Raw genomic sequence first — 19,181 nt, forward strand, 5'->3', positions numbered from 1 at the left:
TGTGTTACTGTATAATATATACAGGGTGCTATGGTACGCAGAGTGTACTACTGTACAATATACACATGGTGCTATTGTACGCAGAGTGTGTTACTGTGTAATATATACAGGGTGCTATTGTACGCAGAGTGTGTTACTGTATAATATATACAGGGTGCTATTGTACGCAGAGTGTGTTACTGTTTAATATATATGAATATTTTTTATTGCAAAAGGAAAAAGAAAATCAATTATGCTCTGTTAAGCTGCCGGATTACATTGATTCATGGACGATTTCATATTTTGTGATTATCCAAATTGATTTTAGCAGAAACACAAACTGTAAACTAACCGCCGTAATTTTTGGGCGCTGTGTGCGTCCAATTACCAATTGCACCCAAAGCGGAAACTCTACTCTCAGGATGTTACAGACCTATAACTTACAGTGCATCCTATACGATATACACGGGACGTTACACATCTGTAACTTACAGTGCGTCCTATACGATATACACAAGACGTTACACATCTGTAACTTACAGTGCGTCCTATACGATATACACGGGACGTTACACATCTGTAACTTACAGTGCGTCCTATACGATATACACGGGACGTTACACATCTGTAACTTACAGTGCGTCCTACACGATATACACGGGACGTTACACATCTGTAACTTACAGTGCGTCCTACACGATATACACAGGACGTTACACATCTGTAACTTACAGTGCGTCCTACACGATATACACAGGACGTTACACATCTGTAACTTACAGTGCGTCCTACGTAATATATACAGGGGTGTAACATTTCCTTCCCTAAAGGACATTAGTGAACAAGTTGGGCTTTTATGACAAGACGACAGTTTTCTGGTTACTTTAACTGATACCAGATTTTTACTTCCAGATTTTTTTTTTAACTGAGTTCAATTTCTCAAACTGCTACAATGGGATTTGAGCTCACGTTTTCCAGATTATTAGTTCAGGCCTCTGGATTACTAGCCCAGTAACATAACCAGTGCACTGTTGTATCCCATGCCAATCCAAGCATATTACAGCCTTATGGCACATTGCCGGTCATGGTTTATTCTCTGTTCAGTCTTTGTCATAGAAGAGGGAAACGAGGACTTACATTATCCGGGCATGAGCTTCGGTGCTGGTTACCAGAGCCAGGTACAGCTCGTTTTCGAAATACGGCAGGTCATCGCAGTAAAGCGCCTCTCCAGTGGCCTGCTTGGTGCTTGATAGAAGGGGCAGTGGACGGCCCACCACATCCGTGGGGGACTGGCCTGGAGGTAGTCCCTGTGAAAGCAAGGGGAGAGAGGACACAGCTGTGAATGCGGTAGCCAGGATCAGATCGCTGGGCAGCCCCCTAACCCTGGGAGTTGCAGCCATGGTCAGGACCACAGCAATTTCTCACCATGCTGCCTAGCTCCTGATTTATTTTATCTTCCGAATTTCCACCATCAATTTTCTACCCTCCTGAAGGTCTTGACTCCTTTGCTTGATTGCGGTTCCTTTAATTCTATATATTAACCTTTAGCTTTCGCCTGTTAAGTTAGTTGCTGTTAGAAGGCTGCAAATGTCGGTTTCAGTTTAATTTCTGGCGAAATGAAAAGCAAAGGCAGCATAGGCCACAAACTATCTTTGTTAGCTCAGCCTCGAGAGCTACCATAGATCCCTCAGCAGTGAGATATCGATGGACATATTTTGACCATCAAGTGGAGAAGCTTTGGCTTCAGATAGTGACTCTTTCGAGGACAACTGCATAACGCCCCTGTCGAGGGCCTCTGTCCCCTGTAATTGTCTCCAGATGAGTGACTTGATTGACAGTTCAGTCAAGGCGAATGCTTGGGGAGTGATTCTTGTTAAAACTGAAGTTAATTGCAGCTAATTGGAGGAGGTAATGTAGAGACATGGCGGAGTCTCATGTAGCCAGAGTGAATGAAAGGTTTAAAAGGTGGGTGGTTAGAATAGATTCTTCAGAATTCAACAAGGCTTGGCCTGCCGATCCCCTTGAGCTCAAAACCTGTGACGTGGTGAATTCTCCTGTAATTCATTTTACCGTAAGTGTCTCAAGTATAGGTGTAATTATTATTCGTAATAGTTATCATTGTATATGTGTAGTTATTGGTAATAATAGGTATCATTGTATATGTGTAGTTATTATTAGTAATAGGTATCATTGTATATGTGCAGTCATTGGTAATAATAGTTATCATTGTATGCTTAATTCCTGTGAAAGCCAATAAATGCCTTTGAACCCTTTTAGCTTGTGGAATAACGTATAAATTTATAAGTAAGAACATCCATTCCCTAATAGTACTTGCCCAACTGACCATTCTTCATCAGGCCATTGGAGCCCAATGTACTCTTGCCTGCACGGCCTGAAAGGGTGGTGGAAGCAGATTCAATAATAACTTTCAAAAGGGAATTGGATAAATACTTGAAAAGGAGAAATTTGCAGGGTTATGGGGAAAGGGCAAGGGAGTGGGACTATTTGGATAGCTCATTCAAAGAGCCGGCACAGGCACAATGGGCCGAATGGCCTCCTTCTGTGCTGCAAGTTTCTATGATTTCATTCAAAGGAAGTGGGGGGGAGGGGATAGAAATTCCTCCTGTTGATAATTGCAACGATAAAGTTGGGATACCAGGTTTTAGCAGAGAGGTGAGCACAAAACAGATCAGCTGAAAGAATCGTACATCCCGCGTGCCCAGCATTGTAAAAATTCCACAAGTGTATCCGTTTTACTGATTGTTGGGAAAGCTCTGGTTATTTGGGAAGCCGAGGTAACTTCAAGGGTTAAGGATGTGCGTCTGTGAAGCCTGACGGTGTAACCACAAGATCCCACTAACCTGGAACAGCTGCACAGCCGAGGGGCAATCCTTGCGGAATAATTCCGTGGCACTGACGTAGTCTGGCGGAATGGATTCAACTTGAATATCCTAGATGGTGAATCGAACAGCCAGTCATTAAAATCTACACATTTCACCTACATAACAGTGTGAAACACTTTGAGACGGTTTGATGTGATAGGGGATTATGTAAGTTATATATGATCAGAAGATGGGGCTGACTTCAATCGAAAAGGGCGTGCTTGTTGGCTCAAATGACTTGGTTTCCTGCTCATAAGGAAAGAAGAAAAGAAAGAAAGACTTGTATTTATATAGCGCCTTTCATGACCTCAGGATGTCCCAAAGTGCTTCACAGCCAATTAAGTACTTTTTGAAGTGTAGTCACTTTTGAAGTGTTGTCATATAGGAAACTGTTGTAATGTTTACATTTTTAAAAATTCGTTCATGGGATGTGGGCGTCGCTGGCGAGGCCAGCATTTATTGCCCATCCCTAATTGCCCTTGAGAAGGTGGTGGTGAGCTGCCTTCTTGAACCGCTGCAGTCCGTGTGGTGAAGGTTCTCCCACAGTGCTGTTAGGTAGGGAGTTCCAGGATTTTGACCCAGCGACGATGAAGGAACGGCGATATATTTCCAAGTCGGGATGGTGTGTGACTTGGAGGGGAATGTGCAGGTGGTGTTGTTCCCATGTGCCTGCTGCCCTTGTCCTTCTAGGTGGTAGAGGTTGCAGGTTTGGGAGGTGCTGTCGAAGAAGCCTTGGCAAGTTGCTGCAGTGCATCCTGTGGATGGTACACACTGCAGCCACGGTGCGCCGGTGGTGAAGGGAGTGAATGTTTAGGGTGGTGGATGGGGTGCCAATCAAGCGGGTTGCTTTGTCCTGGATGGTGTTGAGCTTCTTGAGTGTTGTTGGAGCTGCACTCAAGCAATCCAGGCAAGTGCAGAGTATTCCATCACACTCCTGACTTGTGCCTTGTAGATGGTGGAAAGGCTTTGGGGAGTCAGGAGGTGAGTCACTTGCCGCAGAATACCCAGCTTCTGACCTGCTCTTGTAGCCACAGTATTTATGTGGCTGGTCCAGTTCAGTTTCTGGTCAATGGCGACCCCCAGGATGTTGATGGTGGGGGATTCGGCGATGGTAATGCCGTTGAATGTCAAGGGGAGGTGGTTAGACTCTCTCTTGTTGGAGATAGTCATTGCCTGGTACTTGTCTGGCGCGAATGTTACTTGCCACTTATCAGCCCAAGCCTGGATGCTGTCCAGGTCTTGCTGCATGCGGGCACGGACTGCTTCATTATCTGAAGGGTTGCGAATGGAACTGAACACTGTGCAATCATCAGTGAACATCCCCATTTCTGACCTTATGATGGAGGGATGGTCATTGATGAAGCAGCTGAAGATGGTTGGGCCTAGGACACTGCTCTGAGGAACCCCTGCAGCAATATAATAGGAACATTGGAAATGTTATGCCAATAAGCATGCCCCATTTTGGTTGATTTCAGCCCCATCGTCTCATCATCTTCAACAACATATATTTATGTAACGCCTTTGATGTAGAAAATATCTCAAAATGATTTACAGAAATGGAAGAGAATAAATAAATAAGATAGATAAAGGAAAGGACACCAATCCATGGTGGGACAGTTAAGAGGGGCGTCTGAAAGGTTGATTGAAAAAGATAGGTTTCGAGAAGGTTTCTAAAAGTTTGAGAGAGAAGTGATTGTACTATTTTCCTATAGCTTATCCCATTCGTCTGTTATCCTGCAGTGTAAGGCAGTTCTTCCTTCCTCCCCCTGGTTTTTGAACAGTTTCTCCCGACCAGCTTTTCATGCTTTCTTTTCATTAACTTTAAAAACTCCAAAGAGGTCACCTCAAAGTCTCCTGTCTTCTCATGAGAACAAGGCCAACATCCTGGTCTTTTCCTTACAACTTAGCTCCGTCATACCTGGTATCATCTAGGTGGCCTTATTCTGGCCCCTCTCAAGGGCAATAAGGTTGTTCCTCCGATCTGATGGACAACCCAACACATAGACCTCTAGGTGGTAGCCCTTCATAAACCAATTATCGATCACTGAATCTTTGCACTTATTCAATGAGATTGATAAATTACGAGGGCCACTTTCTTGACTGTGTATAGTGACACTATTATTCCCGACCAGAATGGAGATGATTTGGTAATTTCCCCCATCAATCACGCCTGGAGAGACCGTACTGCTGTAAGTGACTGCGATTGATTTTACGCACACAATTTGTGTTATGTAACTATCCTCCGCTCACTGTATTTTACTGCAGAAATAATCCTGCTTTTTTATCGGGAGACTTTGCTGTAATTCGTAGATACTCTTTTGTTTGCTGAATAAATAGATTGTTTGCTGTAGTGCTGTTTAAATGGACTCTGTTTGCTGTTTGCTGAGTAATTAGACAGCTGTAAAATGGACTGTTTGCTGAGTAAATCGACTCTGTTGTAAAATGGACCGTTTGCTGAGTAAATCGACTCTGTTGTAAAATAGACCGTTTGCTGAGTAAATCGACTCTGTTGTAAAATGGACTGTTTGCTGAGTAAATCGACTCTGTTGTAAAATGGACTGTTTGCTGAGTAAATCGACTCTGTTGTAAAATGGACCGTTTGCTGTAGTGCGCTGGTAAAATAGACTCTGCTGTTTGCTGTTTGCTGAACCGGTATGTTTTGTGGGATCTGCAGTGCGCGGCGGCCGAGGATGGTGGTTACGTACGTTCTTGAAGTCTTGTCCCAGCTTCTGGAGGACGCTGAGGTAGAACTTGAAGAAGAAGCTGAGGCTCAGGGTGCGCCGGAATTGCACCATCCCGCCTGGAGCAGAGGGCGATAGCGTCAGCTCGGCCACGAGCAGCGCGCAGGCTTCCTGGAGAAGTTCCTTGTCCCACTTCCTAAATGGGGACAATTGAAGTATCATTAGAGACCGCGTGGATATTAGATGGTAGTGTGCAAGAGGCTCAAACAGCTGTGTAAGGACGATAGTATTTAGTATATTTTTATTTCTTCTCAGGATGTGGGCGAGGATGCATTTATTGCCCATCTCTAGTTGCCCTACAATGGTAGCATTTCACCTATGGGAAACACATCGCACCCTCACCCCTCTCTGGCATGATTGTAAACCTTACTTGGTGACCATTGTCAAGGACAAAATTAATTCTCACTTGAAGAAGCATGATTTAATAAGGGACAGCCAGCACGGATGTGTTAACGGCAAATCATGTCTGACTAACATGATTGAGTTCTTTGATGAAGTATAGGAAAGGATTGATGAAGGTAGTGCAGTAGATGTTGTGTATATGGACTTTCAAAGGGCATTTGATAAAGTATCACATAACGGAATTATTCGGAAAATAGAAGCACATGGGATTAAAGAGACGGTGGTAACTTGGGCACGTAATTGGCTAAGGGATAGGAGCCAGAGAGTGTTGGTGAACGGGTGTTTTTCTGATTGGAGAGAAGTAAGCAGTGGGATCCCCCAGGGGTCAGTATTAGGACCATTGCTTTTCTTGTTATATATAAATGACCTGGATTTGGGTATAGGGAGTATAATTTCAAAGTTTGCGGATGATACAGAACTTGGCAACATAGTAAATAGTGAGGAGGATAGTAGCAGACTTCAGGAGGATATAGACAGACTGGTGAAATGGGCAGACACATAGCAGATGCAATTTAATGCGGATAAGTGTGAAGTGATGCACTTTGGGATGAACAACACGGAGAGGCAGTATAATCTAAATGGTTCTATTTTGAGGGGGGTGCAAGAGCAGAGGGACCTGGGGGTGCATATTCACAAATCTTTGAAGGTGGCAGGGCAAGTTGATAAGGCGGTTAAGAAAGCATATGGGATACTTCGCTTTGTAAATAGGGACATTGAATACAAAAACAAGGAAATCACGCTAAACCTTTACAAATCATTGGTTAGGCCTCAGCTGGAGTATTGTGTACAATTCTGGGCACCACACTTTAGGAAGGATGTCAAGGCCTTGGAGAGGGTGCAGACGAGGTTTACCAGGATGCTATCAAAGATGAGGGACTTCAGTTATGTGGAGAGATTGGAGAAGCTCAGATTGTTCTCCTTAGAGCAAAGGAGGTTAAGGGGAGACCTAATAGAGGTATTCAAAATTATGGGTTTTGATAGAGCAAGTAGGGAGAAACTGTTTCCTCTGGCAAGTGGTTCAGTAACCAATGGTCATAGATTTAAAATAATTGGCAAAAGAGGGGAAATGAGGAGAAATTTTTCACACAGTGGGTTGTTAAGATCTGGAACACACTACCTGAAAGGGTGGTGGAATCAGATTCCATAGGAACTTTCAAAAGACAATTGAACATCTGCTTGAAGAGGATGAATTCGCAGGGTTATGGGGAAAAAGCTGGGGAGTGGGACTAAATTGGACAGTTCTTTCAAAGTGCCGGCATAGGCACGACGGGCCGAATGGCCTCCTTCTGTGCTGTAAGGTTCTATGATTCAATGATTCTATTCAGAGCAAGTGAAACTTGTCACTTCCAGTGACAGGAGTCTATAGCACGGAAGGAGGCCACTGGGCTATAGTTTCTGTGCCGTTCTTTGCCGAACAAACTATGATTTTGAAGATTATTCTACTTCTGATGAGACTTACTTTCCAAGAAGCTGCTCAGATGTCTTCTTTGCAGACACCGTGGTAGGTCCCATGCCTCCGTAACTGAGCCCCAACTCTTCCACAACATTGGTGCCTTCCTTGAAAGCAACTCTCAACCCGCAGTTCACTATCGCAATGTCGTCCTCTCGTCTCTGGGCTTGTTTGAACGCTGAGAAATACTCTCCCTTCAAAGGAACAGATTTAGTCAACAAGTGACGGTCTATTAAAGTGCTAGCAACTGGCATCGCATGTAAAATGGAGTCAACGGCCCAGGGAACATGGCTTGTTACCAGCACATCAACAACAGTGTCGAGATAGGGTCATGTTCAGGGATGCATCAAGCGGACCAAGCAAATTGTGGACCAAATGGGAAGGAGCAGTTAATGAAAGGAGAGGTAGAGACAAACAGAAAGTGGCTGCCACTGTGCCATGGTGACAATCAATAAGAGACCACCAGCAAATCATTGAAGGTGGCAGATAAGGTTGAGAAAGCAATTAAAAAAGCATACGGGATCCTGGGCTTTATTAATAGAGACATAGAGTACAAAAGCAAGGAAGTTATGCTAAATTTTTATAAAGCACGTGTTAGGCCTCAGCTGGAGTGTTGTGGCCAATTTTGGGCACCGCGCTTTAGGAAGGATGTCAAGGCCTTGGAGATGGTGCAGAGGAGATTTACCAGAATGGTACCAGGAATGAGGGATTTCACTTACATGGAGAGACTAGAGAAGCAGGAATTGTTCTCCTGAGAGCAGAGAAGATTAAAGGGAGATTTAATAGAGGCGTTCAAAATTATGAAGAGTTTAGATAGAGTAAATTGGGAGAAATCCAGTGGCGGGAGGGTTGGTAACCACAGGACACAGATTTAAGATAATTGTCAAAAAATCCAGGGGGAAATGAGGAGAAATTTCTTGACGCAGCGAGTTGTTATGATCTGGAATGCACTGCCTGAAGCAGATTCAATAATAACTTTCAAAAGGGAATTGGATATATATTTGAAAAGGAGAAGTTTTCAGTGCCATGGGGGTAAGAGTGAGGAAGTGGGTCTAATTGGATAGCCCTTTCAAAGAGCTGGCACAGGCACGATGGGCCGAATGGCCTCTTTCTGTGCTGCATGATTCTATGATGTGCAGGCAATGGAAAATTGATCTGCCCCAGAAAACACCAAGAGGGATTTGCTCGAGTCTCCCCCCAGAACCAGCTCTGTATTCCTCCGCACAAAAATTAAGAACAGGGCCAAGATGTGGGTTGACATTCAATGCAGTCAGCAAGCTAAACATATGGGGGTGGGGGGGGGGGTTGAAAATCTGCAGCCCAACCCAAACAGGGGCAACAGTGTAAGAAGAGGGAGGGGGGAGCAGGCTGGGTGGGGAGAGGACGCCCAACGGCAGGAGTTTCAGCATCTCCAGCATCTCACTCACTGGCCGAATCGTTGGTGGTCATGTACCGAGTGAGGCCTGGCCTCCCCAGTCCGCTACACTGATGCAAGCGGGGTCCACCTGCTGATCCAAGGCTCAGGTCATGATTTGGTCCCTCATAGAGAAATCACATTTTCTGTAAATTTTCTGGCTACCCTTTACAAAGAAGCGACATGGGGAGGGGGACAGGGGCAAGAATCGTTTCTTTTTTGGGGGAGGGGAGGTCCGTCTCCTCTTCCCCCTGAACCCATATTAAATGTAGAGAAGATGTTTCCACTTGCGGGGGGAGTCCAAAACCAGAGGTCATAAATATAAGATAGTCACCAATAAATCCAATAGGAAATTCAGGAGAAACTTCTTTACCCAGAGAGTGGTTAGAATGTGGAACTCACTACCACAAGGAGTAGTTGTGGCGAATAGCTTAGATGCATTTAAAGGGGAAGCTAGATAAACACGTGAGGGAGAAAGGAATAGAAGGATATGCTGATAGGGTGAGATGAAGAGGAGTGAGAGGAGACTCAAGTGGAGCATAAACACCGGCATGGACCAGTTGGGCCAAATGGCCTGTTTCTGTGCTGTAAATTCGATGTAATTCTATGTAAGTGATACTTCCCACACCAATCAAACTGCGGTCCCTCATTGACTTGCAGTTTGAGTCTGTTTTTGTGGTGTTACAATAACCAGGAGGCAGTTCCTCACCTTTCTGGTGTAGGGGATCTCAATGGACAGTAATATTTCCTGCGGTTTTACAGCGGTTTTCCTGTAGCCGGTGAAAAAATCTCCGTCCATCCGCACAACTCGCTTGCTGCCTGTGAACAGTCAGTCAAAGAGAGGGTTAGCCACAGGCATGGTCACAGCCAGGCAGTGATGGGACTCAACCCGACTGAGATACAACCTACCTTTGGAGGCCAGGGTGAGCAGACAGCCAGAGGCCATGAACACGGGGTTGAGGTCTGAGATAGGGCTGGCGGTCATGATGTTCCCACCGATAGCCTGGAAGCGTTGTGGAGAGAGGGAATGCTGTTACTTTTAAACGTTCACTGCCCGCTTTTAAAAAGAATCTCTTTAATATTCCTTCCCACCCCTGCCTGCTCCACACCACACACCATTCCCGCTCCTAGTCGAACGCTGTGCGGATAGCGATGGGCTGGATTTCGTTCTTTGCACTTGAGGAGATCTTGGGGTGTGTCTCCCACCCACCGTCCCACTCCTGACGTGACCCCCACCCCCCCCCCGACCCAGTTTCCTCCACCTCCTCCTGCCCAGTACAATGTGGTGGTACCAAGGAGAGGAAGAGAGCTTTGTAAAATGGACAGAAGCACCCAAGGACATCTCAACTAGGGATGGGGCAATTAATGCCGGACTTGCCAGCAACGCCCATATCTCGAGAATACATTTTTTAAAAAAAGGTTCGGTTTTCATCAACAGAAGACCATCGGCCCACCCAGCCTATCTAGTGTCAGCCGTGGTTCAGTGGGTAGCACTCTCGCCTCTGAGTCAGGAGGTCGAGGGTTCTAAGTGCCCACTCCAAGAGACTGGAGCAGAAAATCTAAGCTGATGCTCCCAGTGCCAGTAATGAGGGAGTGCTGCACTGTCGCGGGTGCCGTTTTTCCGATGGGAATTTAAACCGAGGCCCCATCTGCCCTCTCAGGTGGATGTAAAAAACCCCTTAACACTGTTTCGAAGAAGAGCAGGGGAGTTCTCCCTGGTGTCCTGGTCAATATTTCTCCCTCAACCAACATCATTAAAACAGATTATTTGGTCATTCTCACATTGCTGTTTGTGGGATCTTGCTGTGCGCAAATTGACTGCTTTGTTTCCTACATTAAGAACATAAGAACATAAGAAATAGGAGCAGGAGTAGGCCAATCGGCCCCTCGAGCCTGCTCCGCCATTCAATAAGATCATGGCTGATCTGATCCTAACCTCAAATCTAAATTCATGTCCAATTTCCCGCCCGCTCCCCGTAACCCCTAATTCCCTTTACTTCTAGGAAAATGTCTATTTCTGTTTTAAATTTATTTAATGATGTAGCTTCCACAGCTTCCTGGGGCAGCAAATTCCACAGACCTACTACCCTCTGAGTGAAGAAGTTTCTCCTCATCTCAGTTTTGAAAGAGCAGTCCCTTATTCTAAGATTATGCCCCCTAGTTCCAGTTTCACCCATCCTTGGGAACATCCTTACCGCATCCACCCGATCAAGCCCCTTCACAATCTTATATGTTTCAATAAGATCGCCTCTCATTCTTCTGAACTCCAATGAGTAGAGTCCCAATCTACTCAACCTCTCCTCATATGTCCGCCCCCTCATCCCCGGGATTAACCGAGTGAACCTTCTTTGTACTGCCTCGAGAGCAAGTATGTCTTTTCTTAAGTATGGAGACCAAAACTGTATGCAGTATTCCAGGTGCGGTCTCACCAATACCTTATATAACTGCAGCAATACCTCACTGTTTTTATATTCTATCCCCCTAGCAATAAAAGCCAACATTCCGTTGGCCTTCTTGATCACCTGCTGCACCTGCATACTAACTTTTTGATTTTCTTGCACTAGGGCCCCCAGATCCCTTTGTACTGCAGTACTTTCCAGTTTCTTGCCATTAAGATAATAACTTGCTCTCTGATTTTTCCTGCCAAAGTGCATAACCTCACATTTTCCAATATTGTATTGCATCTGCCAAATCTCCGTCCACTCACCCAGCCTGTCTATATCCCCTTGTAGTTTTTTTATGTCCTCCTCACTCTCTACTTTCCCTCCCACCTTTGTATCATCTGCAAACTTTGATATGTTACACTCGGTCCCCTCCTCCAAATCGTTAATATAGATTGTAAAGAGTTGGGGACCCAGCACTGACCCCTGCGGAACACCACTGGCTACTGGTTGCCAGTCCGAGAATGAACCATTTATCCCAACTCTCTGCTTCCTGTTAGATAACCAATCCTCCACCCATGCCAGAATATTACCCCTAATCCAGTGATTCTTTATCTTGAGCAATAATCTTTTATGTGGCACCTTGTCGAATGCCTTCTGGAAGTCTAAATACACTATGTCCACTGGTTCCCCTTTATCCACCCTGTACGTTATGTCCTCAAAGAACTCAAGCAAATTTGTCAGACATGACTTCCCCTTCGTAAAGCCATGCTGACTTTGTCCTATTAAATTATGTTTATCCAAATGTTCCGCTACTGTCGCCTTAATAATAGACTCCAAAATTTTACCCACCACAGATGTTAGGCTAACTGGTCTATAATTTCCAGCTTTCTGCCTACTACCCTTTTTAAATAAGGGTGTTACATTAGCAGTTTTCCAATCTGCCGGGACCTTTGCCGAGTCCAGAGAATTTTGGAAAATTATTACCAAAGGATCCACAATCCCTACTGCCACTTCCCTCAAGACCCTCGGATGTAAGCCATCAGGTCCAGGGGATTTATCCGCCTTGAGTCCCATTCATTTACTGAGTCCCAATTCCTTAGTGATTTTAATCGTATTTAGCTCTTCCCCCCCCTAAGCAGCAGTGAGTAGACTTCAAAAGTACATAATTGGCTGTAAAGCACTTTGGAATGTTTTGAGGCTGCGAAAGGTGCTATAGAAGTGCAAATTTTTTTTTTTATCTGCCCCATAATCCCCTTTCTTTAATAAAATGATGATAAGGCTTGCACTCTGAAAGCACCGTTATTTTAGGTGAGAAAACACCCACGCATCTCATGGATGAAGGTGATTTGGGACATTGCACATCAGAAGGAGCACTGAAGTTCCCATCAGGAATGTGGAGTGCTCCCTAGAATGTGAGAACTCCAGAGGATTTTTTTAGCACAATGTGTTATGCATTCCCGTCAAATCCTCTTGCCCGTGCTGATCTGGAGCAAGCAATAATCCATTTACTCCAGGAAAGAAAGAAATTGCATTTATGTAGCGCCTGTCACAACCTCAGGACATCCCAAAACACTTTACAGTCAATGAAGTACTTTTGAAGAGTAGCTACTGTTGTAATGTAGGAAACAATGCAGACAATTTTCAACAGAAAGCTCCCACAAACAGGATTGAGATAATGACCAAGTAATCTGTTTTTTACTGATGTTGGTTGAGGGGTAAATATTGCCCAGGACACCAGGGAGAACCCCCCTGCTCTTCTTCGAAATAGTGCCATAAGATCTTTTACGTCCACCTGAGGGGGCAGACGGGGCCTCAGTTTAAAGTCTCATCCGAAAGACGACACCTCCGACAGTGCAGCACTCCCTCAGTACTGCACTGGAGTGTCAGCCTGGAATATGTGCAGAAGTCTCTGGAGTGGGATTTGAACCCATGACCTTCTAGACTCAGAGGTGAGAGTGCTACCCACATCCACTGAGCCACGACTGACATTCTAACATAGAAACATAGAAAATAGGAGCAAGAGTAGGCCATTCGGCCCGTCGGGCTTGCTCCGCCATTCGAAATGATCATGGCTGATCGTCTAACTCAGTACCCTGTTCCCGCTTTTTCCCCATATCCCTTGATCCCTTTAGCATTAAGAAATATATCTATCTCCTTCTTGAATGCATCGAACCACGATAATGACTGCGTTAAAATAGAGCTGCCGGGAATCCCTTGAAGGAGCAGCAGAAGTTAAAACCCTAGGTTCACCGTAAATAGGAGCTGACTAACGGTAGGAGGCAGAGCGCTTCTGATACGCGTTGGCTTCGTGCGATAACTCGCGGCCAATCCACCGCTCCCCGGTAGGCCGGCGATGGACTCACCGCGACATTCCGGATTTGTTGCCCAGCAAACCAACGTAGCTGCTCCAAGACGGCCTTGAAAACCTCGGTCTTGTAACTGGGGAGCTCATCCACGGCCTCCCTCAGCAGGCTCCCAAGGTAGGTCAGGGTACACGCAGCCCCGAATACTATCCCTTCAAACGACAAAGATAGATGTCGTTATTTTTTGATATATATGTACATCAACCTGCATTAATATAGCACTTTTAACGTTGTAAAATGCCCCAAGGCGCTTCACAGGAGTGATTATCAGACAAAATTTGACACTGAGTCACATAATGAGTTATTAGGACAGGTGACTAAAAGCTTGGTCAAAGAGGGAGGTTTTAAGGAGTGTCTTAAAGGAGGAGAGAGAGGTAGAGAGGTTTAGGGAGGGAATTCCAGAGCTTAGGGCCTAGGCAGCTGAAGGCACGGCCGCCAATGGTGGAGCGATTAAAATCAGGGATGCGCAAGAGGCCAGAATTGGAGGAGCGCAGAGATCTCGGAGGGTTGTAGGGCTGGAGGAGGTTACAGAGATAGGGAGGGGCGAGGCCATGGAGGGATTTGAACACAATGATGAAGATTTTAAAATGGAGGCATTGCCAGACGGGGAGCCAGTGTAGATCAGTGAGTACAGCCTCAATCTAATGCCGTGGAGGGGGGGATCACCCATCCAATTTAAAACGTGCAGGACGGGGGTGGGGGGATGCGGGGTTGCATTTTCAGCCCCCAAGCGCAGAGCTTTGCGTCCCAGGACTCCACACCGGGAATCTGTGGGCTCACAACCTCTCGTCTGTTTAAATTAAGGCGTACATTTACTCTGTACTACCATAGACGTCACAGCGCAGAAGAAGGCCATTTGTCCAGCGATGACGGTATCTGTATCCGGTGCCATTTCTTCAACTGGCAGCTGTCTACTCTAATGCCCCTATTGCCTACACAACTCCCTCTACCCTTTTATAATCCTCCTTTTCAGATACCTATCTAGTTCCTGTAGTGGAAACCTGAAACCCTCTCCCTCAAAAGGCTGTAGATGCTAGTGGATAATTGGAACTTTCAAGACCGAGATCAATAGATTTTTGTTGGGTAAGGGATATGGAGCTAAGGCGGGTAAATGGGGTTAAGGTGCAGATTAAGCCATGATCTGATTGAATGGGGGAGCAGGCCCGAGGGGCTGAATGGCCTACTCATGTTCCTATGTTGCTTGTTAAATGATGTTAGAGTCTCTGCCTCAGTAGCTTCTTGTGCTAGAACATCCCATAATCTAACGTGTGAAAATAAACTGGGGTACGAGCTCGTCTTGAGTGCAAACACAAAATGACCGACAGCGAGTCAGCAGCATGCTTTACACTCCATTTTCTTTTCCTGCCAACCGTCGGAGATTCTTCTGGAATAACAGCAGCCAGGGTAAATGAGCAGGAGGGCCGTCGTCAGGATACACCTGGACACACCTCCGAGGAGCCAGGCCCAGAGTGCCATTGACCAGGCCGCCCAGCTGCAGGCGATGTGCAGCCAACAGAGGCCTGAGAAGAAGCCTTCCACTGGTTGGTAGGTTCTTCTCACCTACCTACCCTGTCCTCACCGAACTCCATTAGCTCCCAATCCCTCAGTACAGTGAATTCAAAATTCTCATCCTCCAGAGCGTAACGCCTCCCAACCTCTGCAGCCTTACACACCGATGCCTCAGCTTTTCTGTCCCGGGTCTCATTTGCGTTCCAACCCTCCCTCTATTTCTCCAATGGGCCATGGAGTCTTCCGCCACTTTAGCCTAGGGTCGTCAACTCTGGCTGGATGTAATCCTGGAGATTTCATCACATAGTATCATGGTATCACATCATAGAAGGTACAGCACAGGAGGAGACCATTCTGCCCATCATGCCTGGTGCCAGCTCTTTGAAAGATCTATGCAATTAGTCCCATTCCCCTGCTCTTTACCCGTAGCCTTGTTCATGATTTTGAACACCTCTATCAAATCTTCCCTTAACCTTCTCTGTTCTAAGGAGAACAACACCAGCTTCTCCAGTATCTCCACATAAATGAAGACCCTCATCCCTGGCATCATTCTAGTAAATCTCTTCTACACCCTCTCTAAGGCCATGAGATCCTTCCTAAGGTGTGGTGCCAAGAATTGAATACAACGCTCCAGCTGAGGCCTAACCAGTGTTTTATGAAGGTTTAGCATGACTTCCTTGCTTTTGTACTCTATGCCACTATTAATAAAACCTAAGATCCCATATGCTTTTTTAACAGCGTTCTCAACATGTCCTGCCACCTTCAAAGATTTGCGTATCTGCACCCCCAGGTCTCTCTGTTCCTGTACCCCCTTTAAAATTGTACCATTTAGTTTATATTGCCTCTCCTCATTCTTCCTACCAAAATGCATCACTTCACACTTTTCTGCATTAAATTTCATCTGCCATGTGTCTGCCCATTTTACCAGTCTGTCTATATTCTCTTGAAGTCTGTTACTATCCTCCAAATTGTTTATTACATTTCAGAGTTTCGTGTCATCTGCAAACTTTGAAATTATACCCTCTGTACCAAAGTCCAGGACATCAAGAAGAGCAGTGGTCCTAATACTGACCCCTGGGGAACACCACTGTATACTTCCCTCCGGCCTGTAAAACAACCATTCACCACTGCTTTCTGTCCCCTAGCCAATTTTGTATCCACGCTGCCACTGTCCCTTTAATCCCATGGACTTTAATTTTGCTAACAAGTATATTATGTGGTACTTTATCAAATGCCATTTGAAAGTCCATATATACATAACATCAACCGCATTACCCTCATCAACCCTCTCCGTTACTTCATCAAAGAACTCAAGCAAGTTAGTCAAACATGATTTTCCTTTAACAAATCCGTGCTGACTTTTATTTATTAGCCCTCACTTTTCCAAGTGCCAATTTATTTTGTCCTGGATTATTGTCTCTAAAAGTTTCCCCACCACCGACGATAGGCTGACTGTAATTGCTAGTTTTATCCCTCTCCCCTTTTTTGAACAGGGGTATAACATTTGCAATCCTCCAGTCCTCCAGCACAATTCCCATATCTAAGGAGGATTGGAAGATTGTGGCCAGAGCCTCCGCAATTTCTACCCTTACTTCCCTCGGTAACCTCGGATGCATCCCATCTGGTGACTTTTCTACTTTGAGTATTGTTACTCTTTTAAGTATCTCCTCTTTATCTATTTTTATCCTATCCAATAACGCTACTACCTCCTCCTTTACTGCTACAATGGCAGCATCCTCTTCTCTAGTGAAGACGGGTGTGAAGTATTCATTTAGTACCTCAGCCATGCCCTCTGCCTCCACAAGAAGATCTCCTTTTTTGTCCCTAATTGGTCCCATGCTTCCTTTGACCATCCTTTTATTATTTATATGTTTATAAAAGACTTTTGGATTCCCTTTTATGTTAGTCACTAATCTATTCTCGTGCTCTTTGCCCCTCTTATTCCCTTTTTTAGATCTCCTTTGTACTTTCTATATTCAGCCTGGTTCTCTACTGTATTATGAACCTTACATTCATCATAAGTCTCCTTTCTCTGTTTCATTTTAATCTCAATATCTTTAGTCATCCAGGGAGCTCTAGCTTTGGATGCCCTTCCTTTCCCTCTCATAGGGACATGTCTACTCTGTACCCGAACCAACTCCTCCTTGCAGGCCTCCCATTGGTCAATTACTGTTTTGCCTGCCAATTTTTGATTCCAATCCACCTGGGCAAGATCTCTTTTTAACTCACTGAAATTTCCCTCCTCCAGTTAAGCATTTTCACATTTGATTGTTCCTTGTCCTTTTCCATAACTATTCTAAACCTAATGATATTATGATCGCTGTTCCCCAAATGCTCCCCCATTGAAACATGCTCCACCTGCCCCACTTCATTCCCCAGGACTAGATCTAGCACTGTTTCCTTCCTGGTTGGGCTGGAAAAACACTGTTCCAGAAAGTTCTCTTAAACACATTTCAGAAATTCCTCCCCCTCTTTGTCCTTTACACTGTTACAGTCCCGGTCTATATTGGGATAATTTAAGTCCCCCATCATCACTACTCCATAGTTCTTGCATCTTTCTGTAATTTGCCTGCAAATGTTCTCCTCTATCTGCCTACCACTATTTGGAGGTCTATAGTATACACCCAGTAGCGTAATAGCTCCTCTATTGTTCCTTAATTCTAACCAAGTAGATTCTGACTTTGACCCCCCAACTACATCATCCCTCTCCAGTGCTGTAATAGTTTCTTTAATCAATGCACCCACCCCCCTCCATTCTTTCCTTCTCTATCTTTCCTGAATACCTTGTAGCCAGGAATATTAAGTACCCAATCCTCCCCTTCTTTGAGCCGGGTCTCTGTTATTGCCACTATATCATGGTCCCATGTGGTGACTTGAGCCTGCAGCTCACTAACCTTATTTACCATGCTACATGCAGTTAGGTACATGCACACCAATCTCATCTTAGTCTGCCTCCCATTTGCCCTGTCTGATCCTTCCTATTTCTGAACTATTCTTTACTCTAGTGCTACTTATCCCTCCCAGTCCTCTGTGCACCTTGTTTCTCCTCTCTAATGTTTCATCCTGGTGCCCATCCCCCTGCCAAATTAGTTTAAACCCTCCCCCACAGCACTAGTTAACCTCCCCACGAGGGCATTGGTCCCAGCTCTGTTAAGATGCAACCTGTCCATCTTGAACAGGTCCCTCCTGCCCCAGAACTGGTCCCAATGTCCCGGGAATCTGAAGCTCTCCCTCCTGCACCATTGCTCCAGCCACGCGTTAACCAGTCTTATCCTACTATTCCTATACTCAGTAGCACGTGGCACTGGGAGTAATCCAGAGATTACTACCTTTGAGGTCCTGCTTTTTAACTTCCTCCCTAGTTCCTGAAATTATGACTGCAGGACCTCGGCCCTTTTCTTTCCTATGTCATTAGTTCCCACATAGACCACAACTTCTGGCTGTTCCCCTTCCCCCCTCAAAATGTCCTGCACCCTCTCAGTGATGTCCTTTACCCTGGCACCAGGGCGGCAACACACCATGGGGGACTTACGTCGACGGTCACAGAAACGCCTGTCTATCCTTCTGACCATCGATTCTCCTATAACACCTGCATTTCTTTTGCCTCCCTGTGCAGCCGAGTCTCCCACGGTGCCGTGGATTTGCTCCTGACTGCACTCCCCCAAGGTGTCAAAACCCTCACTGGTATTCAACACTGAATACCAGTTTGTGAGTGCCACACTCCCAGGGGACTCCTGCACTGCCTGCCTCTTCCTCCTACTGTCTGGTGGTCACCCACTCCCTCTCCGCCTGAACTCTCTGTAGCTGCGGGGTGGCCACCTCCTGAAACATGCTATTCACAAAACTCACAGCTTCCTGTATGCACTGTGGTGACGCCAGCCGCCCCTCAAGCTCGGAAACTCTGAGCTCGAGCTCGAGCAATTGACGGAACTCCAGGACACACAAAGTGTTCTGGAGTTACCACATAACACAGAATGTGCATGCGACGGGCCCCAGCTGTCCTGCTATGACCTCTGTGAGACAGTAACCCGGTATCATTATCCAGGCTGCTTTGCGA

The 19,181-nt window shown here is 45.6% G+C and overlaps 1 protein-coding gene across 2 annotated transcripts in view; it reads right to left on the reverse strand.

Moving 5' to 3' along the window:
- The window catches only part of LOC137322091 (xanthine dehydrogenase/oxidase-like), a 162,509-nt gene that overhangs the window by 62,336 nt on the left and 80,992 nt on the right, over positions 1-19,181 (reverse strand). For both annotated transcript variants that reach the window (XM_067985171.1, XM_067985172.1), the window contains exons 13-19: positions 13,616-13,767; positions 9,778-9,871; positions 9,578-9,687; positions 7,464-7,648; positions 5,567-5,738; positions 2,841-2,930; positions 1,117-1,286 (exon numbers count right to left, since the gene is read on the reverse strand). In XM_067985171.1, coding sequence (XP_067841272.1) covers positions 1,117-1,286; positions 2,841-2,930; positions 5,567-5,738; positions 7,464-7,648; positions 9,578-9,687; positions 9,778-9,871; positions 13,616-13,767 — 973 coding nt within the window. The remainder of the gene's footprint in view (positions 1-1,116; positions 1,287-2,840; positions 2,931-5,566; positions 5,739-7,463; positions 7,649-9,577; positions 9,688-9,777; positions 9,872-13,615; positions 13,768-19,181) is intronic.

The sequence above is a fragment of the Heptranchias perlo genome, chromosome 5, assembly GCF_035084215.1.
Source record: "Heptranchias perlo isolate sHepPer1 chromosome 5, sHepPer1.hap1, whole genome shotgun sequence".
Classification (NCBI taxonomy): domain Eukaryota; kingdom Metazoa; phylum Chordata; class Chondrichthyes; order Hexanchiformes; family Hexanchidae; genus Heptranchias; species Heptranchias perlo.